We start from the raw sequence: 25,145 nt of genomic DNA, 5'->3' as shown, positions 1-25,145 counted from the left end.
GTCTGCTGGCTTCTCTTGTTCCCGACTCTCTGTCCCCTTAACTAAGTCATATAGGGCAGTGTTTCTCAACCTTTTAAGTAGCAAGTACCCCTGAACTTCTGAAAATTTTAATAAGTACCTCAACACTCAATTTTCCAGGGGATTTTACATTTACAGACCAATGTGTGCCATATGTTGGAAGAAGGGCTGTGTATATAAGGCCGTTATATAACAGATGTCTGATCTGGTGTGGGTAGGGTTGCCACCTTTTACACCAGGGGTGCACAACTCAAGTAAGTACCTCAGCTAAAGGTGATGTTGGCCAAAGCTAGGAGGGCTGACCCAGCCAAATTATTACTGGGGAATTTAAAGCACCGCACACCAAATTTTTTGCCATAGTTTTGAAAGGAACAGAGGGCAAGAGAGTGTTGGGGTACCCACGTACCCCTGCCTGTGTCTCGCATACCCCTGCCTGTGTACACGCATCACAGGTTGAGAAACTATGATATAGGGCATATCTCTACCACTCAATGTACAATGCTGCTCTACAAGTATATGTGAACCAGAAGTAGTAGTTGTGCGGTCACCGGCCACTACATGCATGGTAGTGCATGCATGTTCTGGTAGGCTCTGCCTCTACTGCCTTAGGTGCATCTGGTTCTCATTTAGGCTTTTTGGGAGTTCTACCCAGTTATTATTCTATTATTATTCTTTGTCTTCCCAGAAAGAAATTGATTGCTAGGGCATGCAACTCAGCCCTAAAAGAGAGAAACAGAAGTAGTCAAGGCTCATCACTTCAACAAGAAAAAAATTGTGTGCTTGTCCCCAAATAATTTATGTCAAATGTAAGAACAGCATAGGCAAGGAAGATATGTCTTTACAATGGAATGGTATAGCCATAATTCCTTATGCTTCTCCTTCCTTCACAGGAGAAAGGAAAAGCAGTGGAAGATCCCCACTTTCTAGAGGAGAACAATTTCACACCTCATCACTGTAAACCTGACGGTTGGCACAACAGGCACTGGAGTGATGGCTGGATGACGTGCCGTGTGCTAATTATTTTTATTGTAGTTTTTCCACCAAACATTTTGGGAGACTAGAGAGTGGTTGCCTTCAATTGTGCCACTGCTTTAACTGAGCCTGAGACAAGGAGGAATAAACTCCCAGCTCAAAATGTTATCATTTACATTAGTTTTGACTGGAAAAGTTTTAAACTCTGTTATCCTCATATTATGAATTCCTGTGGAAATGAATATTGTGAGAGAGAGAAAATAAATACATTTTCCTACCTGATTGCTGCTTCTTTGTAAGTTCTTGCCATGAACAAATCCATCACACCTGGGAGCCTTTCAGCTCTAGAGAGCACAGAACATACTTCGAGTGATCAATTTAACAAATAATCCTTTGAGGAGGTCAGGCCTTTCTAATCAAGCAAGAGGTTAAATTACACAGTGTTTTCAAGGAAATCTCTTGTTTGTAAAGTCAATCCTAAAGGAGCCCGCCTACAGAGAGGGAAGTGCTAGCAAATGTGTTGGGTGTCATTCTCATTTCAGAACCCTCTGTTCTTCATGCTGTGGGCTCAATAAAAAGATTACCAGAAAGAATATGTTGTCAATACTTACATCTGGGGGCTCACAGGCTCTTTAGTACTAAGCTCTAGGACACTGACATATGTGCAGCTCCCTGCTCTAACTCATGTTCACAGAAAGCACTGTTTGTTCAGTTGGTGGGGTCGCTTTAACTCATGGTGTTGGGTGCGGGGGCTGGGGAGATGAACTGAGCTCCACTTTGGAGCTGATCCAGGAGGAGCTGCTTGCCTGCAACCTCTCTCCCCTAGCACCTCACCACCACCTCAGCTCCAGTACTGTCTGTAGGATGGCAGGGGGGAGAAAGGAGTGGAGGGAACTCTACCCTGGGGTTTGCCTGACCTGAGCTGGAGTGGGTGGGGTGGGTGGATTGGAGCTTCCCCCCACGCTCAAGGTGGGGGGGGGTCCAGTCCACTCAGCCCCCCCAGATCAGGCTGAACAAGCCCCAGCCAGTAGCTACTTCCCTGTCCCTTCCTGTAGATAGCACAGGGGGCAGGGCTGGGTTGCACCAACCCCGCCCCTATTAGGGTAGGGACAGACAAAAGTTAAATGAAGGTGCACCACTTTGGAACACCTTCAGCTGAACCCTCATTACATGAGTGTTAATGTGTCACATGACAAGGCACTTTTAAAGCACTCTACAACTGTTCACTTCTGTCAGGGCATGGATGTAAAGCACTTTCAAGGGGCTAATAGCAGGACAGATATCACTTCTGTCAGCATCTCTAGTGTCCAATTTAAGTGATAATTTCAGGATCCAAATGTAAACTGGTATTCCTAATTTAAATGCCCACATTTTCGTCTCATTTACAGCATAAGCGGTGGGGGGAAATATTATTTGGGAGGGGGCTGAGCTCTGTCTGACCCCCGCTCCTCCCTCCTGCAGGACTGTTGTGGGGTGGCATGTACTGGTGCTGTACACAACAGCAGAGAAGTGACTGCATGCCAAGCAGTGACAGATGCAGTGGGATGGCAGTGCTGTGGTGCTGCTGCTGTTGCTGGCCACTGCAAAAAGTTTTGGGGGGATAAGCCCCTTTAGCCCCGGCCTTCCACTGCCTATGCCTTACAGTACTAGAAATACACTATCTTCTAAGGAGTTACAAGGTAATTCTGCTATTCTTCCTCTCCTTAAATTCAGAGAAGACTTTCTTTTTCTTAGAACCCTGTAAAAGAGTCCTTTTTGTTGGACAAAACAAAAAAAAAGTATATTTTTAAAATCTCATGGAAAGTACAATGTAGCCTATCTAAACATTTCTGGCTATACCAACAGCTGCTGAGAACTGCAATGCTTGAGACTACAAAGCCACTGTAGGCTGAAAGGATATTGTGCATCACTCTACCATAGCCCATCAGGCTGGTAAAACAGGCTCCCAGTCATGGAAAGAACACTACCCTAAAAAAAGATTATTTTCCTCCTAGGGATCATACCAATCTGTCTAGGAAGGGTAATGTTTTTTGCTGAAAAAAAAAGATGGTGAGTGCAGAATGTGACACTTCTTCTCCTTTCTCTGTCATGAAATTTTACAAAAATCTCTTTGCACAGTTAAAAATGTACAGTGTGAAAACTTGGCATTTGTTCAGCTTTCTCTCTTCTAACATAACACAAGCAACTTAGCAATTGTTTAATCTTTATTCATGGAAAATGTCAGGAAGTTTACTGAAAATAAGAGGCTCTGTAAGTATGTGTTCAAGTGTGAAGTACATGGGATGCAGGTACACTTCTATAATGCACTGTACAAATTATGTTGTCAATACCATGCTATATACTGGTTCATAATAGAAATCAAGAAAACCTAGCATTTACCTTACCTCTTCCTCAAAATCTGAACAGCACCTTCACAAAAGTGAGAAAGTTTGGTTGTCTGGCTCCTACTTTTTGGTTTAAATGAAAGCAGAAGCAACAAGATTCTTAAAGCTTGATAAAACCCAGATATAGAAAGCACATGAAGGTGTATGTTCCCAAGAGCTCTCTAGCTTAATTCAGATTCAGGCCAGGTATCAATTCAGAGATTCATAGAAACCTTTGGAAATTTGTGTGATACAAATAGTTTATGTCTGCCCATCACTGGGTCTTACGGGTAGACAACTATGTATAAAGCCATGTTGACTTAGCATACCCCAAATGTAAAATACCTGTAACACCCACATTTCTTACTTCATATAACTGCTTTGCAATGACTAGGATTTATGAGTATTGGGAAAATGAGCATAAAGGCGGAAAGTGGAGAAAATGTTACCTACATTCAGAGCTGCCTCATTTGGAAGAGGAAAACATATTACTGCTATTTCTCTCTCCAGAATCTGTTCCCATTCACATCAATGTCAGTCTAGAGTAACTCCTTTTACATTGGTCAATGGGATCTCACCAAGTTAGTGCAAATACTTTATATTTGCTATTATTAGCCAGGCATGGAATTTGTACCTAATGTGAATTTCCTGTCTCCTGTAAAGGAAGTTTATTCTTGAGGGGAAGCACTGGCATCTCTGAACATTTAGGACCAAATCTGTTCTAAGTTACTTCAGTGGAGTCATTATATTTATTATAGATATACAATAGAGTAACTTAGACAAACAAAATTTACCCTTTAATTTTCTATAATGTAATCAACAATAGTTTGCAAAAGGCAATGGTAGAGACTTGAACAACACAAGCAGGAGTAAAATGATAGGTGTTTCTGTGCCTAAAACTATTTCACTTGGTGAGAAATGATCTGTGTTCCTTGATACATCAGACACTATATTGGTGAGTCACATAAATCCTCAAACTTAAATGTTAACAGTGTGATTAGTCCATAACTCTCAGCTGATGTTTCCAGAAGGTCTTCATTTGAATTTGTGCCTCCAGTAAAACACTTGGAAATTGTGTTGGCTGTGAGCAAGTTCTCTAACTATTAAAAAAAAAATCTTTCACAATTTATTCCCAGGCCTCCCCCTTCACAGATCAGACTATATTTTTATTATTATACAAGTGCTTGGAATTCTTCTTTCAGCTGCCATGACAAGGTAAGAAGATTTTCAAAGACACAAATGGAAGGTAAGCACCTGCTTTCCTTCTGAATCTTTGAAAATCTACTTCTAAGTCTGCTTCCAGTTTCTAGTTTATACCACACCACCTGGAGTGCCTCTTCATTTTGATACAGCACTAAAAAAGGAAGGGTTTCTGGTTTCAGTGTGAAAAACAGAAGGCTGATATGCTTTGATTTATACCCCGACTTGAGCCAGAGGGAATTTCACACAAAAGGTGCACAATAAGCCAACATCCCTTTTGCTTTACATTAAAAATTAGGGTCCTTCAAAAATCAAGGGTCCTCATTATTTCATTTGAACAGGATTTCTGTGCTGCCGTGCTCCCAGCATAATCTAATTCCATCCCAATTCTGTGGTCTTGTTCTGTTTTGTTTTACAGGAAGCAAGGCAGCAGATGCTGAAGAGAAGCTAATGAACCACCTATTAAGCTCTGAGAGGTATAATAAGTTAATTCGCCCAGCAATCAACTCCTCCCAGTTGGTATCTATACAGCTACAAGTTTCTTTGGCACAGCTAATCAGCGTGGTAAGTTTAAATAAGCTGCACATTTTCATATTTTACTACTGTTACACAACACTGTGTAAACGATATATATATTCTTAGTACCACTAGGCCTCTAGATACATAATAATTATCAATGGTCAGAACACATGTGTGTTTTAGGCTAGGTACAGATATTCAAAAAGCCCAAGGCAGAATTAATCTAAGTTACACTGTCTACTGTAAATGGCATAGTTTAGATCAGTAATGAACCGAATACACATTTGTTCTTTGTGAGGGTGGAAGGGGGAGGGAGAAAATCTTAGACTGGGTTCTGCCATTTTTAAACCAGTCCGTGTATGCTGATCTTCTGTTCTGAGTATAGACCAGTTTCTGTTCACTTATACCAGTAGAAGTGTAATGTCTGTACCTAGCCTTAATGCCTACTCTTGCATCAGTCAATATTTGGACTATATCACTATAACCTTCAATCAGCCAAAAGGAGATTTATTGATGGCTAAATTTTAAAATACAAAAAAAACCCCCAAAAAGCCTGATCCCCAGCTGATTATAGTTATTAGAATTTCACCGACTTGAGAAAAGCTGCAGTGATTTACACCAGAGGAGAATTTTCATAGAATGCATAAGTAACGGTGAATCACATTTCTGTTTACAGTCAGAAAGTAAGACTGAATAGTCTGAGTATCAGAGAGCCAACCAAATGCTCCAAGTCTTGCTGTGGTCCAGGATGAATCACTTAGGTCTATATCAATCCCTATTTCAGATAGTGTATACATCCTCAAACATCTCCAGATTGCATTTAGGCCTGCTCCTTTCTTATCCTACTCCTTTAGGCATAGCCTAATTTAAAACAAAAGTGAAATGATTGTCAGTAAACCTGAGCTAGCTAACACATTGGAACATACTAGCCTGAACACTCTACAGACGCTTGTTCCTCGAACCCAGTAAGGCAAACTACAAGCACAAGAGTGTCCAGAGTAGTATGTACATTAGCTGATTCAAATCAATTCACAATGATTTACCTGAAGTTAAAAAGGTTTTTGTGTACATTAACCCTAAGGCCACATTTACACTGTTAAAATGTTAAAATTCTGATGCAAAGAAGCCAGGTGTAGATTAAGCCTGTGTTCAGTGATTGAGATAAACCCTAAAGGGAGAGCCTAGCATTTCCTTTGACCTGTTAACACATTAAAACATGGTTTTTTTCTCAATATAGGGCTGGTCTTAGGGAACAGAGCAGAGGGAGGATCTGCTACTGCTCATAGGTAGACTTCATGAAAGAACAAGTAGGGAACTATTTAGAAAAGCTGGACAAAGACAAGTCCATGGGGCCAGATGGGCTGAATTTGGCTGATGAGATTGCAGAGCCATTGGCCATCATCTCTGAAAACTCATAGCTATCAGGAGAGGTCCCAGATGATTGGAAAAGGGCAAACATACTGCCCATATTTAAGGGAAAACGGAGGATCCAGGCTCACCTCACCTCATCCAGTCAGCCTCACCTCATCTAGCATCTCCCTATGAGAAAGATCTTGGTGAAATGAGAGAACACTGGACAAACTGACTAATGCAGCACCAACTCTGGCTCAGGACAAGGGAAAGGGGTAGGCTGATTTCCCAGCTGCATGATAAAGAGATGATAAAAGGAAGACTGAGTAAGAAAAACGAGGAAATTATCATGTTTAATGTATGCTTATATGAATTCTAGGAACTTGCATAATATAGCCAATTTGTAGAGGTAAGTAGAACAACTACCGAGACAAGTTCCACACCAGGACAATGTCCGGGAACTTAAAATCCACTTGGCAATATTTATAAGAATAATATTATGCATCTCAATTTGTTTAGTTTATCTTTATATTTTTTGACTTTCACAAGCATCTTATCTCAAAAGCAGCTCTGCTTTCTGCAGTTGCCCTGCAGATCTCTGGCAACATCTAAGGATAATGCAATTTCCTTTCCGTCCCTCTGTTCCATGCAGACTCTTTTTACCCTAGCTACCAAGCCAACTCACAAGATGACAATCAATGCAATTTGAGAGATATCATTCCAAAGTAGCCAGACTGATTTACAAAGGATACTCCCCTATTTCTAAAAGGTAGAGCTGGCCCAAGCTACCGAGCTATGAAGACCTCTGTTTATGTACCAGACAGGTACAGTTGACACAGGAAGGCAAGCTTCCACTAATGAGCCTCAACCCACATGGAAGAACCCTTTCTAGAAGTAAGAGACCCAGCAAGATTTCATGTCCATTAGAGCTCTGCCTTCTTGTTGAGACTGCCCTCCACAGGGTACATTACAGCCATGTACTGGCTTTAAAGAACCATACTGAGACTTATTTTAGACAGCACAGCATCATCAACTATTAGTCACTATTTACTTGGGCTGGATTTGAGCCAGCAAATGAGGAGTATAAGAATCTATAATCCAAAGACAGCCTCCTGAATGTTCATTTTTGTTACTCTTTACTGCTTGGAATATCCTTCAGTTTGGAAATAGAATTTTACATCTAAAAATGTCTTGATTTTTCCATTTGGTGAATATTGCTTTCTATTTCAGACAATTATCCCCATAAACATCATATTAACCACACAAACGGTGCCATTTTGTTACCTGTCCTTGTGGTGTACAAGCATCACTAATAAGACCCTCAGAAATGAGCTCTGGCACCCAGATCTGGTATTTAATTGCGTCTGATAAGCCAAAAGCAGGTCTCATATTTTTTTGTCCCTGGCTATGCAAATTTGGTGACTATTTTAAAAAAATCAGCAAAGGAATGATAGATTTTTAAGAGTTCTTTAGAATCTGGATGTTGCTTCACATCATTTTTGTATAGGAAAATATTTAGGGGGTCAGCTATTGGATAGTGATTATACCTTGGTGGTTTTGCACAGACTTCAGTATTCCAAAAGGGTAATTCTGGTCTTCCCTTAGGCTTCTTATTTTTTCCATCAGCCATATAGTTAAGGTTGTTGTTGTTTCTGGATCATCAGGGCAGGTATTTTTTTACATTGTTGAAATAATGCAATAATTGGTTTTGCTGCTAAGTTTTTTTCTAGGTCTCATGAATATGCCAGAGTTTATAAGACATCAGGACTCCAACTTTAATACAAATCATTTTGTATAACTTACACATCCTCCATCAATCTTATTTCAACTGCAAATGTTACCAGCTATTACTTTATTTTTCTACCAAATTGTTGATAGAAATATTGAACAACATAGGGCTACAAACAGATCCCTGCGGGAGCCCACCAGAACCACCCACAAAGGATGATTCCCCATTTATAATTTTATATGTTTGAAAGGAACTGTATAATGGTATGAAACACCATGTTACATTTTATGTAATTATTATAATACAGTGACAGAGTTGTGCATCTTAGTGATATATACCAGTAGACACAGAAAGATTTCTACACTTATAAAAGGTTGGATTAGCATATGTATTAAATCAATTTAAGCTCCCAGGAGTTAGAACTAGTCTTGAAAGCCTAATGAATACATCTGAATAATAAGAGTAACTTTTATACTGAAGCCTTTATAAATTATTTTCTTTGTCTTTAGAATGAACGTGAACAGATCATGACCACAAATGTCTGGCTGAACCAGGTAACCTTCCCAAAGCAATGCTACCTCAATCTGTTAACATGCTGTTTTCTTGCTACCAGTAGGTCCCAACTGGCAGAAAAATAATTGAGATCACCACTGTGTGATTTTTTCTTTAGGAATGGACTGACTATCGTTTGGTATGGACACCTTCTGACTACGAAGGCATAAATAAGCTAAGGATACCTGCTAAACATATTTGGCTGCCAGACATCGTACTTTATAATAAGTAAGTCTTGATTTAATATATATGTATATCTATATAGCTGCAGAGACATTCAGCAGACACAAGGTCTATCACCTTAATAAGAAAAGCATTGAGCTCTATACCTCTGCAGAGAAAAAACACTTAAGATAAGCTTAGCAAAATATTTAAATTAATATTTTATATGGTTAAAATGAAAACTCTTCAAGAAAAATATGTATTCATGACACCTTGGATTACAGTGGACGAATAACCTTACAGTTGAACAAATCTTTGTGATTAAAAATCTAACTAGCATTCTAGAACAGGAAACTTCTTATGGCAATGGTTTTGAAATCTGAGATGTCTCAGAATTAAAATGTAAATTGCTTAATTTTGCTACTCCTGCAATCAGTTAACAAGACCTCCACTGGCTCCTAGCAGAGCAGAATCATACCTCAGATGTTCAAATAATACACAGTGGAGAGTCTCAAAGCACAAGGGAATGCAGTGAAGAAAAAATTAAAATCTGTGAACATTTATTTCAGATGTTCATTTTGAAGTTTTGTGGAGCAGTTAAAGTGCATTTGATGCTCAAGGTTATAAAATAAACACGTGTAACACAGCATGAGAAGAGCATGAAATGGAAATGCAGGCACAGTCATGCATGAATAGGGAAAAAAATCTCTTGCTCAGAGAAGGACAAAATGACTGGATCTGAACAGATATTTAGCCTAAAACAACACAACTTAATACATTTAGTCTTGAAAAAGCACAAAAGAAACCTTGCATTTCATGTTTTTCCCTGTTTCTACTCCCCAAAAGCCTTCTGTGAGGTGGATTTTAGTTGTTTTGTTGGGAAGATGGGTTTTTACATGATAAAGGTCTCAACTAAGTCAGAAACAATGTTGTTAAAGCCTACCATATGTTATAGTTAGCCACTTCAGCACCTGGCAAGGCCTTAGGCAAACTGTATAAAATATTCCTTCTGAAGATTAAGAGAGGGCAGACAATTAATTGTTCTAAGCAGCAAGTCAGCCAATAACAACGAAACATTGTGGCACAGCTTATGGTCCTGGAGTGACTCCGCAGATCAAGGAAAAAAACCCAAGCACAAATAGTGCATCTGATCAGTGTGAGATGGGAAAGCACATGGCCCTGAAGCAGAAAAGCTTTCATCTGTTATTTATATTACATTTGTACCTCAAGGCCCAACTTAGACTGGAAACCTATTCTGGTATGAGACAGACACTGCCATAAAGAGCCACCCATCTAAACACAGAACACAGCTGGAAAAGGAAAACAGACGTACGTGACCTAGGCCTGGCCTAGGTCACACAGCAGGTCAGTGGCAGAGCTAGGAGTACAACCATGGTCTCCTAAGTTCAAGAGCCTTTCCCCACAGGCTTATTAACTATGTGGCCAACATGGAGAAAAAAAAGACCATTTGAATTATATAAAGGGTTTCTATAATGATGAATATTGGTTGATTGGCAGTATGTTGAAGACCCCTATACTTATATGCTGCTACTTGTATTCTACCCAAGTTTAGTGGTATCGAGACATAGAGCTGTTCGGATCTGGCTGTGGTTTAGTTATCTATCTGAAAAAGTCTTCGTGATTTTAGCTCAGGTCTTGTACCTGGGGTTGTTAGTCTGTCACCTTTCAGATATAATTGATTGGCAGTTAATAAATGGGCACTCACAGCATAGATGCACAGAGCCAGGGCTATTGTTTAAAACTGAGAAGAAACCTCAGTAACTTCTTCAAAGTGCTTTTATCAGTAGAAGGAATCCATTATGCATATATGTGAACATCACAGGGCAAATATTCTGCTCACTTATACCCAGGATGAAATTATCTGAGGCTATGTACAGACATCCGGGGAGGTTAGGGGAAGGATAGATCAAGTTAAAAATGGCTATCTGATCTAAGGTAAGTCAGAATGGGGATGGGGACTAGCAGGGGTGAGGTCTTGGAGGGATCAGGGGGTCCATGGGAGAGATCGGGGAGCAAGTGGTGTCCACAGAGGGATTGGGAGTGGGGGGGGGCAGGGTAGAGTCTGGGAGGGTTTGACAGGATCAGAAAGGCTCATGGAGTCCATGGGGGGGCTGGGGGAGGATTGGAGGGGCTCTCCCCCCTTGGAATAGGGGCTATGTTTTGCCCTCTGATCTTGACATGCCTAGACTAACAACCCTCCCAGAAAAACCAACCACCCCATCCCTCCTCCCACACCCACCCCAACTTACTTCCTCAGCTCCTGGCATTCAACAAATGCTGGTAAAACCAGCATCTGGAGTGGCTTGCAGGATGAGGGGTTTGCCTGGCTGGGGGTGGGGAGGTTGTCCATTTGGGGTGGCGCCAGTGACTGGATTTTCCTAGCACCATGGCTGGGCTGGAACTGTACAGAAGTTCAGTTAGATCAGTCTCACTGGACCCAATCTAAACTAGACTACCTCAGAGGTATAGTTAACTTAGATTGAGTCATCCATTTTTAGACTGATCTAACTGTCCTGAATTTCTGTACAGTTTGCACTTAGACTGACCTAACTAGGGATCTAAAGGCATCTTTACACATGCTCTGGGGTAGGGGGAGGGTCCTTTAAATTAGAGCGGCTCTCAGGAGCCGCTCTATTTAAAGTGCCTGCAGCATCTTGTGTATTCAGCGCCCCACACTTCAAAACGGTGACAGGCACACTAACTAAAGCTCTTTCTATGAGCTTTAGTTAGAGCACCCCTGCAATTATTTTGAAGTACAGGGATGCTGAATACATGTGACGATGAGGTTGCTAGAGCATGCTAATTAGCACGCTCTCGCAGATTCAATTAATCGAGTCTGCTTTGACGTGTTCTAATCAGAACATATTGGAGCAGGCATCGGACATGTGTACAGGTACCCTAAGTGCAAGATCTTCACCTGGGTGAACTAAGTGAGATCAGAGGGCCATTTTGAATTAATATCTTACATTTTTTATGTGGTCTAACCTCCTCAAACATCTGTATGCACCCTGAAAGTTCTTGTGATGAGATATAGCCTTTAAATAATATATACATTTTATTATGGTCCTTATTTAAACATTAAAAAAGAGGAAAACTATACAAAAGTAAAGAGCACAGTAGTCCAGACATGTTCTCTTCCATTTTTGCTCTATTCTAACTCTAAAAAATGGCTAACCTGGCTTTATTAAAAGTTACTTACTCAAGATGTTGTTCATGTGCTTCTTTTTTATTAAAAACTAAGGTGATAAATAGTTGCTCCTTCTAGTCTGATGGTGTCCTCAATAGCAGCATTAATCAAATATAGAAGTAAATACTATTTAAGCTAGTATTGCCTTAAGGATAACCCCAGGTAACCTGTCTGCATTTTACCATCTATATTCTTCTATCATCAATTCAACATTCCCCCTTTTACCCCCACCCCCCAGTCTGCCTCACACCTATTGTCTTCCACCCCACTGATCCTCACTGCCACGCATTTGCATTTTCACAGACCTGCATTTTGGCTTCTATTCTACCCAAGAGAGCACACAATTCACCAGACTCTCCCTACACCTGAAGAAGGGTGTTTGTGCCCAAAAGCTTGCAAAGAACAATTTTCCCCAGCTATTTAGTTGGTCTAATAAAAGATATCACATCTACCCAAAGAACCTTGCCTGCCTTAAGAAGGGACACAATTAAGCAAAATAAATTAAGGTTTAGTGAAAGAGACTGTTAAAATAACTCTATCAGGATAATTACACTTTCAAGAATATTTATTTGCTGTCATGACCTATTACACTGCTATCTCTACACAAATCATAAGCTAAGCAGTACTCGAGCTGTAAAGAGAAGGCTGACTGCTTTAAGAAATGGGGTCAATTGGTCAGTTGGCAACATTCTTGTCAGTAAACCAGCAACCCACCAAGAGGGAGGAAGACCGTATTTTTTAGGAAGTTCAGTCTTTTAACTAAGACACAAACCCAAGGCCATTTGTGGGCACTAAAAATCCTGTGGCATTTTTTTTGTAAGAGGAGGAGCAATAAACACAGCATCCTGACTAAATTATAACTCGTGTAATTACATTTCTTTGCCTACATTCTCTATTTTCAACTAAGCATAAAATTCATTTTCATTTCCTGATTTAAAACCTTTAGTAGTGTTGTTGGGAGCCATTAAGTAATGGCTGTGTTCCAAACCAAAGACAGCTGCATTTCAGCAATGGCTGATTTCATCTTTGCTAGCCGTTAGCAATATACTAGTGCTCAGGTAAATTAATTAATGTTTGAAAAGTGCTCTGTGCTCATGGATGAAACAAGCTACAGATGTGCAAATTCACTGATAATTGTTAACATTATTACTTCTACCTAAATATTGGAGAAAATATTAATACTTTAGGTTAAGAAAATGTATTAAAATGTAATTGTCAGGTTTTAAACAGGTAGAAACAGTTATATTTCAGTCACCATTGGACTATAAAAACTTCTGTAGTATTTGTGCCATGATTTTGGATTTAGCAGAGGGGGCTGAGAATCCAGGAGATTGTCTTTCTCTGAGTTTTGAACCCAGATTCTATCCTATGCAGTCTCTTTCTTCTTTTCCCTTCCCATTTCTACAGTGCGGATGGCACATATGAAGTCTCCCTGTATACAAATGCAATTGTAAAGAACAATGGAAGCATTTTCTGGTTGCCACCAGCCATCTACAAGAGTGCCTGCAAGATTGAGGTGAAGCATTTTCCATTTGATCAACAAAATTGCACATTAAAATTCCGGTCTTGGACATATGATCACACAGAGATTGATATGGTACTTAAAACGTCCATGGCAAGCATGGATGACTTTACACCCAGTGGAGAGTGGGACATTATAGCACTCCCCGGAAGAAGAACTGTAAACCCCTTGGATCCAAATTATGTTGATGTGACATATGATTTTATTATTAAAAGAAAACCTCTTTTTTATACCATCAACCTTATCATTCCCTGTGTGCTAATTACATCCTTGGCCATCCTGGTGTTCTACTTGCCTTCGGACTGCGGTGAAAAGATGACCTTATGCATATCTGTACTGCTTGCTTTGACTGTGTTCTTACTGCTGATCTCCAAAATTGTCCCTCCAACATCACTGGATGTTCCATTGATTGGAAAGTATCTGATGTTTACAATGGTACTAGTGACATTCTCAATAGTTACCAGTGTCTGTGTACTAAATGTCCATCACAGATCTCCCAGTACTCACACTATGCCTCCATGGGTTAAGCTGATTTTCCTTGAGAGACTTCCAACATACCTGTTCATGAGGCGCCCAGAGAATAATTCTGCAAGGCAAAGGTTATGCAATCGCAGAAAGACTAGATCTGAGAACCTGTGCGCTGATCCAGCTGACCTGTATAAGAGCTCCACCTATTTTGTGAACATTGCCTCTGCCAAAAAGTATGATCTGAAATTGACAGAGAATCCTGATAACATCAGTAGCCATCGAGATGTCAGGTTGCGATCTTCAACAAAGTTTTCTCCTGAAGTCCAAGAAGCAATTGATGGGGTCAGTTTTATAGCAGACCACATGAAAAGTGATGACAATGACCAGAATGTAAGTAAAAGGAGAAATAATTCAGTTTTTCCAAGGTTGTGTTTTACTTGATGTTTTAAAAATCTGTGTCCTTCTCCAAGAAAAGGAAAGAAGTATACATCCAACCCAGAGAGGTAGTAGAATCTCCATCCTTGGAGGTCTAAGACCCAGCTAGACAAAGCCTTGGACAGGATGATCTAGTTGGGGATGGTCCTGGTTTGAGCAGAGGGTTGGACTAGATGACCTCCTAAGGTCCCTTCCAACCCTAATTTTCTATTATTCTTACACACACACACACTAGCAAATTGCCTGTCAAAAAAGATGGGGGGGGAGTGGCAGGGACAGAGCCCAGTGTTCAGCTCTGTGGCCCTACTCCCCCCGTGTTCATCTGGCCCCTCCCCCTTCAGGCCTGACCCTGTTTCCCCCCACAATGGTTCAGGTCCAGGCCCGCTCCTCCCTTCCCCCCTCCCTGCAGTGGGCCTGACCTCATTTCCCCCCCTGCCATGGACCCCGCCACTTTGAAGCCGGGCCTGTTCCCTCCATCCTTGCCTCTGCTTCTTTGGGGCTGGAGCCAGGGCTGGGGCTGGGGCCCCTCTCCCCACCCCACCCCTGCTGCAGGTCTGACCCTGTTCTGCCCCCCTGCCGCTGCTCCAACCCCATTCCCTGCCACCACTGCCTCCTCCCCCGGTCCCCTCTGTCCCTGCCATCTTGGCAGCGCTCCTCCACACAGCCTCCTGCTGGCTGAAACACCCTTGGAGCACTCTGATTGGCCGCTGAGACAGACAATCAGTGTGCAAATAAAGCATTATGGACAGACAGACTAGGGCTTTATATATATTATGGCTGTACCAAACTTCAGTAGCCAATCTGATTCAGAGGAGATTCGGCCGGATTCAGAGACCAAATCTCCAAATCCAAATCAAATCAGGAGACCAATTAAAAGCTTCAAATCAATTTGAAGCATCCAAATAGATTCGGAAAAGATTCAGAAAAGGTTTGGCAATTTGGCCACAGGCTAAACAGGCAGCTGCCCCAGCTGGTAAGTCTGCTGGGGTTGGAGGAGGGAAGGGGCACCGGGGTGGGAGGGATTGGGGCTGAGGCTGGGACAAGCTGCACAGCGAGGGCGGGGGGCACAGGACTCGAGGAGGGGAGTGAGGGATGCAGGCACGGCAGCACTCGGAGCAGGGACCTGGGGTGGGGTGGCGGGATCTGGGTGCAGCTCGCTCCAGGTGAAAGGAGGCAAGCAGCAGCAGGGCATAACTACCACTCCCACAGCTTCTGCACCTGCGTGGCACCCCACCCCTGGCAAGCAGCAGCAGCACCCACCCCCTGCACCGGCTGGCAAGTGGCAGCAGGGTAGAGTCTCCATTCCCAGCACTGATGTGGGCGTGGCAGTGCTGGTTTGCCCCCTTCCGCCTGGAGTCAGCCACACACGCATCCCAGCTCCTCTCTGCCCCATCTGGGCAAGAGGCAGCAGGGCAGAGCCCCCACTCTGAGTGCTGCCATGCCCGAATCCTATGCCTCTTACCCCCCTCCCCAAGTAACAAGTCCCCCCACCCTAGACAGGTGATTTGTCCCAGCCCCACTCCCTCTCCCCCTTCCCACACCCTTTCCCTCCTCCCTCCCCCAACCCTAACAGACTTACTAGCTGGAGGCAGCCATGTCAGCTGTATGTTTAGTCTATGGCCAAATCTCTGAAACGGTGCCAAATCTTTCGGATCTGATTTGACTGAATCGAATCAGGACAGTGATTCAGATCTCCAAATTGAATCATTGTCCTCCGAATCGGCCGAATCTGAAGTGAATACTTGCCACTTCACACGGGCCTTTTATATAATCTATTTATTTATTTATTATTTTCCCATAAGTTATCACTGGGTGCATCTACACAAGATGCCTTACTGTGCAGCAGACTAATTTGCTGCACAGTAAAGCATTATTATCTACACAAGCATAGCAATTAGGGCCCAATAGACTAATTTACTGTGCTGCAGATACAAGTGATATACAGCAGTGCAGTAAATTAGTGTATTTAAATGCCCATGTACACAGTGACATCAGGATTAGTTTACTCTGTCTCAAATTGAGCCAGAGTAGACTCAGTCACATGAATTGCATGTGTAGACATGCCCACTGTTTACTAGAAGAAAATTTATAGAAAATGGACTTGTGAATAGTCCTTTGAAAAACAAAAAAGTGTCCTGAAAAGCAGGGTGCCAGCCAGCCAGGAACCCCATCTCTACAAACAGAGCACATTTATTGCTCAGGGAAAGGGAAAAGAAGCAAAATGTTTTTATATCAGAGATGTGATAGCATGCCCAGCCCTCCAAGTTGTATGCAGCAGGGAGAGTTTTAACATTCAACCTCAGACTGAGGCAAGGAGGCGGGCAGCACATTCAAATGCTTTTTTCCTGTTGATTTTGGCAAGACTATAATGAAGCCCACAATAAAGGGAATGTCTGTAACTCAGCCTTGAGCAAAGCATGGCTGGGCCTGGCCAGAGTGAGATTCACCTGAAAGTTAATCTACAAACAGTTTGTGCACTGATTTAACTAAAGGGGGAAAGAAAATGACTTGGTTAAATTGCTGCAAACTCCTATGAACACACTAGATGAATAAAGATTGTCCTATATCAATTAGTTCTCCCACTGTGTGAGACACCTGTACATCCTGCTGCCAACTGTGGCCATTAGACCTTTCTGGCAAGAGCAGGGATGGAATGAAGATCCTCATACTGCAGAAGCTGACACTTATTTCACATGAGATGAAGGTGACATTCCTTAGGCTAGTAGTAAATGCATAGTTGAGCAGTTTTGCTTCCCTCTTATGTCTGCAGACAGACACACCATTCAACTTCATATAAATATTTATGGAATAATGTTTGGCAAAGTCCAAAGGTTCAGTGTTTAATCCAGATATGCACCTATGGCTGAAGAAACCTACTGTGACATCTATTCATATTCCCTAGGTGACCTTGCTGTACCCCTACTTCCAATCTAGCCCTAGGTCCTCAATTACTGCTCTGTACTCCTTTCTCCTCTGCTGTTAATCAATCAGTTTAGTACTTTTGGAAGCCTGGTTCCTTTTTTAGCATCAGATCCAAGAACGTCTTCTAGGATCTAGTCCTCCATCTATGTGACTTTTTGTATTTTTCTACTAAAGTGTTATTGGTTATTGTAAATAAGGAAGATGAGCTGTTAAATCTATGACAATCAGAGGTAAGGTTACACAGACTGCAATAAATTTGATATAGGTGCAGGCTGTACAGTGCTGAAAAAGCAAAAGACAGGAAGTCTTGCAAGAGCTAGCACTGTATATTAAAGGATTTACAAAACCCGTTTCATTTGAGACTAAAGAGAAATTGTCATGGGTATTTGCAAGCTAGAAATTAATGTAATGCCTTTTGCACATAGGTCATCTGAAATTAGGCAAAAAGCTCAGCTACATATCATTGTTTTCTACATTCTGAATTATAATCTCTGTTTTTTTATTACTGTGACTGTCAGATAACTGTTTGCATACCTACACTGTATGGCTAAAATGGACATGTACTGCAGGGAAAACACACATAAATGGGATAGTACAAGGAATAAGATAACTGGGAAGTACTTGTAAGGCTATCAAGGGGAAGATGTTCTATGTTTAATTAAAGTCAGTTACACAGGAAAAAACTGTGAATAATATACAGGGGAAGCGTGTGTGTGTGCATGCCTGCAATTTAAGAAATGTATGCAAGGACTGACCCTAAATTGACACGGATATGAAAACAATAATTGTTTTCCACTTTACTAAAATCAAAGCATACTGAGAATCAAGATCAGCTGCAGTGCTCTATTCATAATGGGGATGGACAATATTTACCACAATTAAACTGATATAATAATATCACCAAATTAAAATTCACAAACAAGAATTTACCTGACTAGATTATACCATAGGTCCATCAGACTAGCACCATGCATTTAGCTGCAGCCAGCGCTTTATGCATCAGAGGAAGCTGAAAAATATTTCCAGGCCCTTCTACAACTGTCCAGACAGTACAGAGAAAATTCCTTCCTGACCTGTGAAATGATTGTCTTGAAACCTGCCCTTGAGATTGGTATCCTCTTCTTTTCGCACACAAATAGCACAGATTAAGTAGCAGCAAGGGAGAGGGAACTGAATATGACAAATTGCTAATTATCTTTAATTGTCTTTTTCTTCCAGGTCATTGAAGATTGGAAATATGTTGCCATGGTAGTGGACAGACTGTTTCTTTGGATATTTGTCTTTGTTTGTGTACTGGGGACTGTTGGATTATTTCTCCAGCCACTTTTTCAAAACCACTCTGTTGCTGGAAACCTGTAATTTGCATTTAAAGTTGTCAAATGCTTACATAGATGCTGGCCCATGCTCTGCTTTCAGTTCCGCATCAAATGAATGGTTCTGGGTTTAACTGAGAAGTAAGACAGCATTTGTCTTGTTGTGTTATAATGATAGAAAATATCCAAAAGACAATTTCTTTTTTAATTTAATTATTTTGAGGCAAAATTGGTGCTCTCAATCTGGTTAAACCCAAGTTTTACCGAAAAAGATGTTAATCTATTCAATCTGAGTCAGGCTACACAAGGATTATTAAAATCATATCGTACTTGGGTCTCTTTGTGAAGGACATTTTCTTTCCATGTGGTCCTACAGTTAGAACATCGCACAATTTCTCGTTTCAAGAGAAATGCTTTTACTGTCTTTATTTCCTTTAAATGCATTAAACCAATATACAAACACATTTATACACTCTTGTTCATTGGAAAAATAGAAATAAAATGTGAACAAGTCTCCTTTATAAAGCTTTACTCCTAAAATAATCCTGTATTTTACTTCAATAAAGGGATTCAATATATAGAATCATAAATCTAAGGGTCAAGAGTGAAGTGTACAAGGAACAGAGATGAGTCAAGAAATAAACTGAACTGCAGATTATGTAGGGACTACAATATAAGGTACACATAGCTGAGGTTGCTCACCCCTGGCCCATGGGCCAGATTTGGCCTGTAGAGCCATGTCATCCAGCCTACAGAGCTCCCCACAGACATGAAAATGTGGTGGTGGGAGAGCAAAGCAACTTTAATTGCCACTCTTCGGCTGCCAAATTTCTGACCTGTGGGAAGCCCTGCATGCTGGAAAGCATGGGTCTGCATGCTAGATTGGGTGCATAAGGCCAAGGTGGTATGGGGTCTGATGGAGGCAAATAGGGCCAATGTGAGGTGGTGTGGGGCCCAATCCAGCTGCACAGAGCCCAGTCCAGGCTCACAGGGCTGGGCCAAGGTGGCATGGAGCCTGATCCAGCCACACAGAGCCCCAGCTGGACCCCAAGATCCAACCTGCTGATGGGCCCAGAGCCACTGATCTGACCCATAGGGCCAAAAGATTGAGTATCACTGCACATACCCAAGCTAGTTTGGGTGGTAGTAGCCACAACATCATAGAACTCAGCACAGGTTAATCTACCTGGCTTCTCAGGCATATTTTGCAACCTGCATTGAGCTCTCTGCTGCCATTGCTAGACTGATACCAGTACCTGACCTTGCTAATTTAAAAGTAGCTAGGACATGTCTACTCTACAGTCACTGTTAGGAGTCTGACTCTCAGCCTGTGGAGAAAGAAGTGCTGTTAAAATGGGGAAGAAACAACCAAGAAAGATCAGTCCTGAGAGATCATCCTGTTTTGTTCGAGAAAGTGATTCTAGTGCATGAGTGTGATTTAAAATATTTTGCTGTCTGATCCTCCAAAAATAGCCTAGAAAGCACGTGAACACTTGTATTATGTTCAAGTCTTAAGTAGTCACAGAGTCAATGTCCAATTTTTTGCCACAGACTAGTCCCACCAACTTTGTTATATACTATGTGTACTCTGAAGCAAGAGAACTGGATTCCTGGCTCACAGTTTTCATGATGGACCAGTCTCAACTCAGTGTAGTGACTTTACTACCATTGAACAACACAGCTGAAGCAAACCATTGAGGTACCTCAGTGCATACAATGGAGAAGCTCAAAAACACCAATTCAGTATGAGGCTTACAATAAAGGTAATTACTTATTTAGCAAGTCACAACTGTATGCAGCATTGACTTTATCCTGACTCTATTTCTATGTCAAAACATACCAAAGAACCTATTACAAGGGGGACCCTGCAACTGGCATCCAGAAGCAGAAAGAAATGTTTATTTTTGTGTACTGTTTATTTTGGGGTATTTATGTTTATGTTTATGTTTGTTTATTTATGTTTAGCCTGAAGTGATCCTCAATCAGCTTGTGCCCATTATTTCTTGCCCTCCCCTGGGGGGCCTTGGTGAACAGATGGTCCCCCGGCCCTGATGTATATCCTTGATATACTTACAGGCTGCCACCAAGTCCCCTCTGAGTCTTCTCTTGTCCAGGCTGATCAGTCCCAAGTCTTTCAGCCTCTCCTTGTATGACCTGGTATCTAGGTCTCTAATAAGGTGCATGGCTCTCCTTTGGACTCTCTTGAGCTTCTCCACATCCTTCCTAAAGCGCGGCGCCCAGAACTGGATACAGAACTCCAGCTGTGGTCTCACCAGTGCCAAGTAGAGAGGGAGGATGACATCCTTAGTCTTGCTTGAGATGCCTTGGTAAATGGATGCCAGTGTTTGATTAGCTCTGCCAGCCACCGCATTGCATTGGTGGCTCATGTTCATTTTGTTGTCCATCACGACACCCGGGTCTCGTTCAGATGTGGTGCTAGCAAGCATAGCACTGCTGAACCTGTAAATGTGTTGTGGATTATTTCTCCCCAGATGGAGCACTTTACATTTCTCCATATCAAACAACATCTGGTTGAAGTCCGCCTACCTCATGAGCCTGTCCAGGTCGGCCTGTATTGCCAGCCTGTCTTCGAGTGTAACCACACTCCCCCATAGTTTGGTATTGTCAGCAAACTTTGCTAGTTTGCTTTTAATACCTGAATCCAAATCATTGATGAACATCTTGAAAAGCACTGGTCCAAGTACTGAACCCTGAGGGATGCCACCAGTCACCCTCTGCCATGATGACTCAGTTCTGTCAATCAATACTCTCTGGGTCCTACCACGGAGCCAGTTACCTAGCCACCGGACTGTAAAGTAGTCAAGGCTGCATTTTCCCTATTTTTTCATGAGGACTTCATGGAAGACCAGGACAAAGGCCCTTTTGAAATCCAGGTATATTACATCAACTACATTTCCCCCATCCAGGTGGCAAGTAACCTGATCATAGAAGAAAAAAAGAGGTTGGTCTGGTATGACCTGCCTATAACGAAGCCATGTTGGCTATCCTTCAGAATACTGCCTTCTGCTAGCCTGTCTGTAATGGATTCTTTGATAATTTTCTCCAGGATTTTACTGGATTGATGTCAAACTGATTGGCCTGTAATTTCCCAGGTCTTCCTTTCTTCTTTTCTTAAAAATAGGCACCACGTTAGCCTTCTTCCAATTTTCTGGGACCTCTCCCGAGCACCACGAGTCTTCAAATAACTTTGCCATTGGTCACACGATTACATCAGCCAGTTCTTTTAGTACCCCCAGGCATAGTTCTTCTGGTCCTGCTGACCTGTAGATATTTAGCTTTTGTAGGTGCTCCCCCACAAGATCTATGCTAACTATGGGGGTGGTCACCCCACCATGATCATCGTGTCAAGCAGGCTAACACCCTTGGACTGGTGGAATACTGACATGAAGTATTTATTCAGTCTAGTTTTGTCCTGAGTGCCAGTTATCAGCCATTTCATTTCATTCACCAGGGGCCCTATGCTTCCCTTATTTTTTCTCCAACTTCCTACATAGCTAAAGAAGGACTTTTTGTTGTCCTTGATTCTGGTTGCCAATCTGTATTCAGCTTGTGTTTTTGCTGTCCTGATCGGCTCCCTACAGGTGTGGGCTGTTGCTGAGTACTCCTTTTTGGTAGTTGTTCCTAACTTCATCCTTTGTAGGCTTCTTGTTTTAATTTCAGGAGGTCCATGACTGCCCTGTTGAGCCAAGGGGGTCTCCCAGCCCTTTTGCTGCCTTTCTTACGAAAGGGAATGGACTTCCTTTGAGCTTTTAGGATCGCTTCCTTGAGGAATGACCACTCTTCTTGTACCTGCTTCCTCATCAGACCATGGTCCCGCAGGGCCTCGCCAGTCATTACCCTAACCTTGTGGAAGTCAGCTTTCTTAAAATCAAGGATTTCTACTTTACTGACCAATTTCCCTGACTTATGGTGGATGGAGGAAGTGATCATTTCATGGTCACTGTCGCCCAGTTTCCCTTCGATCCTCAGGTTGCTCACTAGATCATCCCCCTTGGCCAGAACCAAGTCTAGGAGTGCCTTGCCCCTGGTCGGCCCGTAGACTTCTTGTGTTAGAGAGAGCTCCTCAATGCAAATTGCTCAGGCACTAAGCTGCTGTCTTACACAAGGTTCTCCAGCTCTTCATGTGGTGATAAAAATAAAACCCTTTGGAAGCCTAAAATGTGACTCATCGATGTCTGCTAACACTACACATAGCCCAGAACAACAGCTCTCAGATGTGCCCCCTGCCCTCAGCTGTTGCAAAGGGGTTAGTGCAGGATCCTGATAGTAACCAGGGAAATGAGGCGTTTTAGCAGAAACAGGCCATGAATATGCTTGTTGCACATTCCCAAACCACACCTGGTGCCACAGCCCTAAGCATCCCCACCCAGCTTCCCAAACCTCTTGCTTCTTCCCTTCCACTGTCGTGAAATGGACTGTTCTTACAACAACGCTCTTCAGACACTGCCTCAGAGCCTAGGTCCTGACTCCATCTTTTTTTTGCATACAAAGAGCTACCCGAGCAGAGAAGCAGAGACAGGGAATGCCCAGCTAAGCCTGGCTGGATCCAGGATCTGCCCTTGACGAGTCAGAGTAAAATCAAAATGTACTTGATAGAGTATGACAGACAAACAGGGAGGCTGCACTGAGGCTGCCTTGGACTCTCCAGCAACTAAGGTGCGCACACGTGTGGCCCCACACAATTAAAAACCTTGCCGCGCGCAAACTTGTTAAGGCCGCGCGCCGTCGCGGGGGGGAGGGGCTGGGCGCGGAGCGCGGTGGAGGCGCCGGGCCGGCGCGGGACGCTTACCGCAGGGGGGCTCCTCCCTCCGGGACAGGCAGCAGCTCCTCCCTGAGGCGAGACACGGGCCGGGGCAGGCTCCGCCGGCTCGGAGACGCTGCTCCGCTCCGCCGCATCGCCTCGGGGAGCGAAGAGGGACGCGTCAGGGCCGGGGAGCGGAGCAGTGTCCCGGAGCCGGCGGAGCCCGCACCAGCCCCAGCCCGGATGACACCTGGGGTCGCACCCGTGGACTGACCCCAAGTGCCAAAGGGTGGGCACATCCACCCTCAATAAATACATCATCATCTACTAATGGCAGTGCTAAAATAAAGATGCCAAAAACCTGCAAGTATTATTTGTATTATTTTCTGTTAGGGCAGAGAGGACCCTCTCACACCCCCCTCCCCACTCCTCCGACATTTTTCTCACACTTAAAAAGCTGCAAGACCAGATGGATTTTGTGCTGAAATAGAACACCAATACAGTGCTTACTCAGCCCCCAATGCTAAGTTAGTGGCTCAACTGGTGAGGTTGTTATACAATAACATGAGAAGCACCGTGCAACTTAAAGGAAAGAAAGATTAATGTTAAATGTGTCAAAGGTAAGTAACCAGAAAAGCTCTACTTTTCTGCCCCAAGTTTCAGTGGCAGACAATACAATTACACTCTCCTTAGGGACACCTACTGGCAGACCACACCGAAAGGGAGAGACAAGACCAAAGCAGCGTGCTCACGGACCGAAGCAGCACGCTCGTGGACCGTTACTCCTCTGAGCATTGCTCTCCAGTCTGTCAGGGGTGACCACCTGCTCCCAGCAAATTGCAAGCCCTTGCTCCGGAGGAGAAAGCACCAGAGCTTCTGTTTAAGACAGATGAAGAGATACTTAACTGTAACAAAGCCGCAGAGTTTTTCCTAATTTTAATCCAATTCAAATTTTGCTTAAACTTTAAATAGTAATTCAGCCCCAAGCAAAACACCTGGCATGGAAAATTTCAGCTCAGGTGGTTAAAGTTTAGCTAAGTTTTCGAACTACAAGTATGGGAAATATTATAATGGAAAGAGTTATACATCTTAACCACAAGCAGCTTTACCAGCTATGTCTGTAATGCAATAAGAGCTGGTAAGTGAATATTGTGAGATTTTCCTGCAGAAAATTTTAAAAACAAACAAACAACCCCCAGATAGACACTTTTTTCATTGATAATTTCTATTGAAAACAAGTTGACTTTTTGTAGAATACCAACAATTAAAATATTGTGATGAGAATCAGAACCACACTGATTCAAGGAGCAGTTGTTAGTTGCATCATATTGAAGACTGGAAATGTGGCATTCAGCTGTTTCAGCTTTCAGGCTTGCAGTTTAAGCTATAGACATTTTTCCTCCCCACAAGGAGACACCTTCCATGACAACTCTCGGGTTTGGACAAAACTCCAGTTTACCACCAAAAGAAAGTCAATTGTCAGCCAGCCTTTGTTCCTATCCCAATGCAGAAGTCTCTGCCATATACAGATTCTCTCCCCACACCCAGTTTTACCCCAGGCAGAGCCAAGGGCCCCCATTAGAAAATCACAGGTGCATCTACATGTCACGCTACAGCGATGTAGCAATCATGTGGGTCTACACATACTTG

General features: G+C 42.6%; 1 protein-coding gene across 1 annotated transcript in view; it reads left to right on the top strand.

Moving 5' to 3' along the window:
- Window positions 1–19,068, top strand: part of CHRNB4 (cholinergic receptor nicotinic beta 4 subunit) — a 24,628-nt gene extending 5,560 nt beyond the window's left edge. Inside the window, exons 2-6 of the mRNA XM_019504411.1 lie at window positions 4,972–5,117; window positions 8,661–8,705; window positions 8,822–8,931; window positions 13,481–14,453; window positions 18,639–19,068. Coding sequence (XP_019359956.1) covers window positions 4,972–5,117; window positions 8,661–8,705; window positions 8,822–8,931; window positions 13,481–14,453; window positions 18,639–18,779 — 1,415 coding nt within the window. The 3' untranslated portion in view covers window positions 18,780–19,068. The remainder of the gene's footprint in view (window positions 1–4,971; window positions 5,118–8,660; window positions 8,706–8,821; window positions 8,932–13,480; window positions 14,454–18,638) is intronic.
- The last annotated feature ends 6,077 nt before the right edge of the window (window positions 19,069–25,145 follow it).

This window comes from Gavialis gangeticus, unplaced genomic scaffold (genome assembly GCF_001723915.1).
Source record: "Gavialis gangeticus isolate Ggan-Ray unplaced genomic scaffold, GavGan_comp1, whole genome shotgun sequence".
In the NCBI taxonomy this organism is placed as follows: Eukaryota; Metazoa; Chordata; order Crocodylia; family Gavialidae; genus Gavialis; species Gavialis gangeticus.
This window is presented reverse-complemented; position numbering and strand designations above follow the sequence as displayed.